The sequence below is a fragment of the Meleagris gallopavo genome, chromosome 4, assembly GCF_000146605.3.
Source record: "Meleagris gallopavo isolate NT-WF06-2002-E0010 breed Aviagen turkey brand Nicholas breeding stock chromosome 4, Turkey_5.1, whole genome shotgun sequence".
In the NCBI taxonomy this organism is placed as follows: domain Eukaryota; kingdom Metazoa; phylum Chordata; class Aves; order Galliformes; family Phasianidae; genus Meleagris; species Meleagris gallopavo.
The window spans coordinates 40171283-40180299 of NC_015014.2; the positions used below are offsets into that span (position 1 = coordinate 40171283).

General features: G+C 40.9%; 1 protein-coding gene and 1 long non-coding RNA gene across 2 annotated transcripts in view; one reads left to right on the top strand and one right to left on the bottom strand.

Annotated features, from left to right (window-relative positions):
- LOC104910733 overlaps positions 1–7535 on the bottom strand; it is a 28510-nt gene extending 20975 nt beyond the window's left edge. Inside the window, exon 1 of the long non-coding RNA XR_793372.3 lies at positions 7020–7535. This is a non-coding gene — a long non-coding RNA (uncharacterized LOC104910733). The remainder of the gene's footprint in view (positions 1–7019) is intronic.
- The window catches only part of NFKB1 (nuclear factor kappa B subunit 1), a 60536-nt gene continuing 59041 nt past the window's right edge, over positions 7523–9017 (top strand). The window contains exon 1 of the mRNA XM_019614811.1: positions 7523–7565. Within this exon, the coding sequence (XP_019470356.1) occupies positions 7538–7565 (28 nt within the window). The 5' untranslated portion in view covers positions 7523–7537. The remainder of the gene's footprint in view (positions 7566–9017) is intronic.

Below are 9017 nucleotides of genomic sequence, written 5' to 3' on the forward strand. Positions count from 1 at the left end.
AAAAAGCTTTCCATAAGGTCTCCATAAGGCAAACAAATCTAGTAAGTGCTAGAAAAGACAGGATTTCCTCCTTAATTCTGACATGGAGAGCTGTTCTATCTTCTCTGCTGTGCCAGAATTTTTTCATCATGATAGTCAATCACTTATTCAGACTTTTCACAGGTAGCCTACATTGCTCATTTTCTAGCTGCTGAAGACACTGAAGTCTGATTGCAAAAGCGTTGAAAATATATCTGCAGAAGTCAATGGTGGCAAGTGTTACGAAGAAAAAAAAGTACTATACCAGTGTGCCTAATATTTCTAGTTGTGCAGGTCCTGTAGCATTGTCTAGTGGCAGACGAATCTTTCCTAGTGGCACAGCCACTTCCTTCAAACATTTTGTCATGGGATGGGGGGGAGGGAAAGACACAGGGAGCTCCAGGGCCATGTGAGCTGCCCAGGTGTAGCACGTACAGATAGATCATGAGTTATACCATGGCAATGCACATTTATCTAGTGATAAGAGCTGCGAAGAAAAAAAAAAAAAAAATGAGATTCTTCATGCTTCACTTTCTTCCCGACATTCATATTTTTGATCATCATTTCCCCGGACTTCTGTTTTGTCTCCTTAGAATACAAACAGCATCTGCATCACATGGAGAAACAGCTTTCTAACTTGGCTAGACCACAGACAGAACTCCAATAGGACCAACCCAGAAGCATTCATGATGTCACCATGATGTCTACTTTTCCTTCTTGCAGGGCAATACAACGCATGCAAAGCTAAGTCCTGTTTTGAAGAAAATACTTGAGCAGTTTCACAAATACTGTTCAGCCTTACTATTTACAGTCACGAGTCCAATGCTAGGATGATTTCCAATTCTGTAGAAAAGGCAGAGATCCTTTCTCAGCCACCAGCCATATGTCCAAACAGGTCAACAAGTTTGCCATTGATCTCAATTAAACAGCACTGAGTTGGTTTTTTTGTTTGTTTGTTTTACTGTGCTACCTAAGGAGTGTCTTTGGAGGCAGACAGTTGTTGGCAGCACTATGCTGAAAGTTGGGCAGAGTCACCATTAAGTAGACACAAGGGCTTAAACAGCAGTCCCATGATTCTTATTTGGATGACTAGATAAATAGCAGCATTTGAAGACAATGAAAATCCACTTTCTGGTCAGAAAACTCACGTGCACATACGTGAGATGAAGTCTCAGCAGTACAGAGACCCTGAGCCTGCACAAGTACACACCCCTAATGTGCCATAGCACTACATAGGGTTCCTTAGTCTTTAAAGCAGGGCAGGTTATAAAAGCATGACAGCATCCAAGCCAATGTGCTTGGAAACAGCAACACAATTACGAGGTCATACCAGTTCTGGCTTTGGTGCCAGGATGTTTATTTATAGCTTAGAGTCCTCTGCACCATGCTCTTAAACAGTGAAAGAGAAAGGAAGAATAAAAAACACCCCACTATCACACAGGCACCTTCAGTTTTAGCTTCCAATCAGGAAATCAAGAGAGAAACAAAAACACTGCTTCTTCCATTATCATCACTTATTGCTTTTTTTTTTTTTTTTCCCCTCCTGTGTAGAGCAACAAATAGACAAAGGTCCCCTTCTTTTCCCAAATCCCTGATCTGTTGCACTGCTCTTATTCTTTTTCTGACATGTTCTCTTGCTTTTCATCAGCAAACACAAATTTACCACAAATTTAGCACTGGTACTGTTTCTCATGTTGCAGCTTTAACTATTAGAATTTTATAATATAAGAAAATTATATATTATAAGCATTTACTTTCCTCGCAAAGGATACTAGCCTGCATACCTTCAGAGGAAAGGTTGTAAATAAGAGGTTTTATGGAACCAAGTCCATGAGCTAACTTGCCATTCCTACTGCCCTTCAAGTCTTTTTATTAGGATCCATCACATTAGGGACTGGTGTTATTTCACCATTCACTGTTAACTCCACAATCTTGCACTATTATAAAGTCTCCTAGCACCACAAGATTTGCCTTAAAGAAAAAAAATCACACTCATTTGATACATCTTCTGAAATGCTGATAGTTGTGTTTTGTTTTTTTAAATATAAGCTTTAAGTTTTCATCAAAACTTGTCATGTATCCAGAGACCCCAGGATCAGAATTCTAAGAACAGCACAAATTATGATAGAGGATTAATATTTGCAACCAAAAGTGCATAGTAGAAAACAGAATACGGAAGCACATAGGTCACTCCAAAAGTAACACCTCCTATTTATTTCCATGAAAACTACAACAGATACAAAGAGTACAACAACACTATTTGATAGAGCATATTCCCAGCTACAAAATACTACTTTTCAACATTGTCGCTGTCATACACTTTTCAATAGTGATGAACAAGAACATGCTTGTAGAAACCTGCACAGAGTTTACAGACATTATAATGGCATTGCTGCTAGCAAAACATTGCCCACACAGCCCATCTTTCATTAGCACAAACAGATAGAAGTCAAGAATCCAGACCATATAGTGAGTGTAATAAGAAGTCCAGTCAAAATCAACAATGCACTCCACGGTCTTCAAACTGGTACGGAGCCTGGAATTATCATGTTGCAAGATAAATGGTTGCCTTAATCTCTGGCCTGACTCCAGAAGTCTGATACTCCAGCTTAGTCAGTATCACAACATAGTTCGTGGTCAGAGTTGATGGTTTGTCCAGGTTTCAGGAAATCCAGAAGGATTACCCTTTATTATCCCAAAAGACTGTGCAGGTCACTCTACCTACTGAGGGATGCATCTTCACCTTGTTCTTCAGTGGGGAATTCACATGTTGCCACTGCATGGACTGCCATTTTGACTCTGGCTTATAGTGGTGACATCACACCCTGTCACTGGTCATGATTCAATTCCAAAAACTGTCACCTTCAGCCTCATATTCACTCAGCAGGCCCTAACAAATTTGCAGATGTTCTTTTTGTTCCTACGTTGGCACTCATGGGACCCATCCAGCACAAATTCTGTTATATTCCAACACTACCACCATTGTTGCTACCACACTGAAACTGATGTTCAGCTCTGACTGTGCTCACATCAACTGTTTGGTTTCCATAGGTGCTCAGTAAGCACCAATAATGTCAATAGATGCAAGTTCTCCATGTGGAGAAACTCATTTCCACACCTTTGTTTCATATGCATTTCCACATCAGACACAATGTTGTCAGACTGCCCCTCTGCTGCCATTTGTCACACAGCAACAAAATGCGATGGAATATTGTTGGGAAGGTTCAAACTCTACAGATGTATATCTCTGACGTAAGCCAACATAATCATATAGGAGAAATTACTTTCAGAACAGCCCTTGTTTTTAAATGGCGAAAACTTTACAGCAGAGGAAATGTTTTCTCTAAATATTTCTATGAAGCTCAGCTGTCTGGAATCTCTGTCCTCTATTTGGGCATTAAAAAGCACAGAGTAACAGTAATAAAGAGTCAGATTAGCTGAGTTCTGCATTCTCTAGGGAATTCACATCAATCCTATTCAATACTCCTAACCCAAAAAATCTCATGAATTGAGCTCAATAAAAGTAAAGTTTAACAAAAAGCAACAAAGTACTGAATAGCTGCTCCTGTTTGCAATAGTTGCGTGAGACATTGCTGAGGCTCTACATCTGCAGACATGTAATGGGAAGAACCCATGTTTCTTGGGAGATTGGAGAGGACTTCTAACCTTTATGATTACACCCATCAGAACACAGTTGGAAGTGTATGTGATTCAGATATGCAAAAGACTATGAAGAGAAACCAAACCCACTCATGTAGGAAGTACTGAGCATAGTGCAAAATTAATCATAACATGGCAAGAGTAGGTGGAAAGAGAGGGGACTGAGTGCAGTGGACTGGTAAGAACATGTTGTCACTGAAATCAAGTGGAAAAAGAGAAAAACACAAACAAAACAACACCACCATCCCTCTGCCTTCAACTGCTGGCCAAGATACTAGATAGCCAAGTGATAAAAGAGCAGGTTAATCACAGTCCGCACTAAGTCTTAATTGTGAAAAACAGACTGGTAGATTATTAGAGTCGTAACCAGAAATCACAGCTCGTAACTGTGACTCTCCTACTGCAGCAGTTTCCTTTTGGTTCTGTTAACACTTGTCATTTACATTGTTATACCACTACATATCATGGTAAATGATTTCTACAAGCAACTACTTACATTCTGAGAATACACGTATGTAGGTACTGCTGTGTACTGCTATCGCAAGGCTCAGACAACACTCTGGGAGCAGTCCTTATCTTTTGCATAAAGCAGCTTCATAGGCCAGGCAATTTAGTTAGCTAGTGACTTCTCACAGTGCTCTGGATAGCTCTCCATTGAAGGCAGCTATCTTTTGGCAATGTCTACACAGAATGTAGAAACCATCTTAAACATACCCAAGAGGCTTACTGCAAAATGCTCCTTGCTATCAATCAACATAAGAGTAAAGGAAGGAAGGAAGCCTAGCATTACACAGCCATACTGAGGGATGACAAGGGCACACATTCTAGAAGTGATGTGCACTCTCTCTGCTTGATTCTTTCTAGGTCTTTATGTAAGTGATATCCTATACCATATCACAGAAATAAGATTAAATATTGCGCAGGTATACATTAATCATATTCAAGCTTTCATGTTTATCACTGTAACTTTTTGGTTTTATTTATTTTTACATCTTTTCCACTTTACCAGCAGCTCTCTCCAGAAGCCTCCCTTTGTCTACAAATCACACTTATCTGTCATACCTACTGCCACATGATAACATACCAAAGTCTACTGAATCTTCCCCCTCCATATTGGGTCCGGTCTTGTTCAACATCTTCATCAATGACCTTGATGAGGGGATAGTGGCCACCCTCAGCAAGTTTGCTGATGATACGAAGTTGGGAGGATTGGCTGACACGCCTGAAGGCTGTGCTGCCATTCAGCGAGACCTGGACAGGCTGGAGAGCTGGGCAGTAAGAAACCGGATGAGGTTCAACAAAAGCAAGTGTAGGGTCTTACACCTAGGGAGGAATAATTGCATGCACCAATACAAGCTGGGGGATGAGCTGCTGGAGAGGAGCTCTGCAGAGAGGGACCTGGGCATCCTGGTGGACGATAGGTTGGCCATGAGCCAGCAGTGTGCCCTCATGGCCAAAAAGGCCAATGGCATTCTGGGGTGCATTAAAAAGAGTGTGTCCAGCAGGTCGAGGGAGGTGATCCTCCCCCTCTACTCTGCCCTGGTAAGGCCTCATCTGGAGTACTGTGTCCAGTTCTGGGCTCCCCAGTTCAAAAAAGACAGGGATCTCTTGGAAAGAGTCCAGCGGAGGGCCACAAAGATGGTGAAGGGCCTGGAGCATCTCCCCTCTGAAGAAAGGCTAAGTGAACTGGGTCTGTTTAGCCTTGAGAAAAGAAGACTGAGAGGGGACCTGATCCAGGTTTATAAATATCTGAGGTGTGGCGGCCATAGTGGTGAGGCCAGTCTCTTTTCAGTGGTACGTGGAGACAGGACGAGGGGAAACGGACATAAGCTGCAGCATAGGAAGTTTCGCACGAATGTGCGTAAGAACTTCTTCACGGTGAGGGTGACGGAGCACTGGAACAGGCTGCCCAGGGAGGTTGTGGAGTCTCCTTCTCTGAAGGTATTCAAGTCCCGCCTGGACGCCTACCTGTGCAACCTGGTGTAGGGAACCTGCTTTGGCAGGGGGGTTGGTGTCGATAATCTCTAGAGGTCCCTTCCAACCCCCATAATTCTGTGATTCTGTGATATTCTCAATAGCTTTCCGCTATTTAAATCTTTTGCTACAGTTCTAACACTTTACCCAATTCATACTGGAACTTCAGCCTATTAACACAGCTACAGACCTGAGACACTCCAACGCCAATATGAGATCTTACATCTGACTCTCAGTTCCACAAAAAGTGAAAAGCACGTTTGGGATGCAGCCCATGGACTTGCAGGGGACACCAAACCATTTTGAGTTTTTCAGGGTATTGCTATTTTCAACTATGTGCTGATTAAATGCATGATAAACTGACGTCAAATCACCATCCACCAGATCAAAACATCATATTTAATAGAAAATATTTCTCACAGATGCCACAACGTGCAGATTTAGTAGCATCACTGAGCTCCAGAAACTGCTGTTGCCTTTCCATATGTACTGTCTATTTAAGTATTTTGTACTATTTCTATTGTCTACTTCATCACAGATCAATATATATTTTATCTTAAAATAATAAACGTTATATAAATGCATGTAACTTGTAAATATACTCTCCTTTCTTGCTCCTGGTGGATTCAAATTACAGGTGATAATGGCAGAGCTAACAGTAAACGTTAACTAAATTCTGATAACACTCTCTGAGGATTGGAGCACGTGCTAGACAATCACTGGCCACCATCCAAGGCAAATCAGCTTTGGAGTTAGAACTTCTGGGTCAAAAATAAATAATAGATTAACCAGGAAGAGATTTGGATATCACAGCCTAGCAGATCAATGAAGGCAACTGGAAGTTTTAAAAGGAAGCATTACTCAAGAGCTATTTTAGGTTTTCCCCTCACTTCTTCCTGTTTAAGTATCACAGATACTCAGAGAGAAGGAGGAACAAAAAGATCCTGTCTCAGTTCCAGTAAATACTTCAGAAAGAGAAAATGAAGCAAGAAACTTGGATTTTTCTTTTTCTAATTTGGGTATACTCAATAAAGTGAGAAAAAATAATATCCATGGCCCCTGCTTGTCCTTAAATATATCCATTTTCAGATATCACTATAGGAAAAAAAAAAAGCTTATTTCTCAGAGATAAGGTCTTTTACTTAGCAGTATTAGTTACATAATCAAAAAAAAAAAAAACAACAACATCAAAGCCAAAGACTTCTAACCTCAGAAATTGTGCTCACAGAGCAAATGTAACAATGCAAGAACAGAGGGCAACTCCTAGATTATTTACACATTTTTAAAATACATCACAAAACTTAAATATACACAGCCTTCACACTATGATAGCCCACTAAAGCAACAGTAAAACTAGAAAGTCTTACCTCTTGATTTGCCTCCGTTGCTACTAGAAAATCTACTACAACTCTAACCCTTTCCCCATCTCCCTTTCAGGCTCAGCTTTAAACACACTTCACCTGTGAACTGATTGTATCCAGGTGCAGAAGTGTCCTGACGATAACAGTGCAGCCCATGTTCTCCAGGAAAGAAGTGGCATTGTTAATGATTACAAACTGCTCACACCTGAGCCTTGCATAGCTTTCTTGGTGGAAATGGGATTAGAGAAGTAATTGTTTATTTGGATTTCCAGGTGGGAATCACGTGCTTTAGAGCAATTCATGTACACGAGTGGGCTACGGAGACAATTTTACAAAACTGTGGACTTACAGACTAATACTATGGTGGGTTTCTAATGAGTTAATGTTTCCATTACAGTATTGAGTTATAAGAATTATATAATTATACTTTAAATATCATTTTGAAAGCATTTTTCTTTAAAAGCCTAGATGCTTGGGAAACTGCTTAGGATTTCACCAGGATAGCTGAGTGTGGCTATTCAATAATGTACCCTTTTAAAGCAAATCTACCAGGTATGTCTCCTTAAGTTCTGGAACTTCTCTGTCTTGTCTGGTTTCCTGGTACTTGTTCATGCAGGTCTTGCTCTGTGAGCATGCCTGTGACTAGCTGTGACACGGCATCTTTTCTTTCAAATTAATCTTATTTTAAAACACTTCTCTTATTTTAAATCTATCTAGACTTCCTTTTTCCAGAGCTTTAGTACCCAGTTCTCTTCTTACTTGCTTTGCTTACTGCAATGCGCTTGCTTCTATAGAATAGATTAATACCAGGTCTTGGGAGTACAGGAATTACCCCTAAGGAAAAACATTTTATTCAGAACTGCTGAGTTGTGAAAACTTGGATTAGGAAGACAATAGGTGAATGTACCTTTAGATTTGCATCACAGAGTGGCAATACAAATAAAGGAAATGGCTGTTGTCTTGTACTCTTATGAGTAACCTGTATGAGATTTCAGTTCCCATATTAAGAGATAGAGACAAATTTGTGCATTTCTAAGCACCTTTTGCAGCATAATTACTGACTTCAAATAAGCACATCTCTGTTCCAAGCCACAGTGTGTAGACAAACTGTTTGCGCAGCTGAACCTACTCCCTTGCTATGGATGGAATCAGCTACACGTGGACAGACTGGGTGTGTTCAGCAACAGAATCTCCCTTTACAACATGACTGAGTTGTGTATATATAGTGTTAAATACAGGTACGTAACTACTCGCTGGTAAAAATCCCCCCCTTTTTTTTCCTTACCTAATCAACAGGTTGCTTATAATTTGACGTCATTTCTTCTGGCTCCATTTTTGCTCTGGACAGGGATCTCTTGCTTCAACACAAGAAGCAAAAATCACATCATTTCATTCCAAAACCAACACCAATGCTGTTGGTTTGAGTTTTTAACCTTTCTCATCATTTATGATTTTCAGCTCTGAGTTAAATGAGTGAGGTGCCATCTTAGGTGGCTCTGGCACCAGAAATTGAGTTCCTCGCAGGTGCGCCAGTGAGTTTCTGGCTAATGTGCCTCAGATTAGCCACACTGGCTGTGCTCAGAGGTGCTTCTCAGCAAACAGGTTTAAGATTAAGCAGTATTTCATGAAATGGTCATGATGTTCATGATGTACATGTTATACGTTATACATGACTCAGGCTGGCTTTCTCCAGTTGTGGTGAGAGACTTGGTTACTGCTCTGCAGTGCTGGCCTTCAGCACTGATAAATCAGGTTGGTGCTAAGATTTTTAGCTAGTTTACAGCAGTTAACTGGCCTGGACATCTGCTCTGCTAGAGGCAGGATAAATCCACAGGATGCTGCGTAGCCTATGCTCCCTGCTCGGTGCTGTTTTCAGGTGACGGACAATCAATAAACCTTTTACAAAGAAGCTAATGGCAAGGTGTACTACATCAGTAGGCTTACGTTCCTCCGTGCGTATTTCCCCTTTCGGGGCTTTCCTGGGGCCTGTAGGAGCGCTCCGGC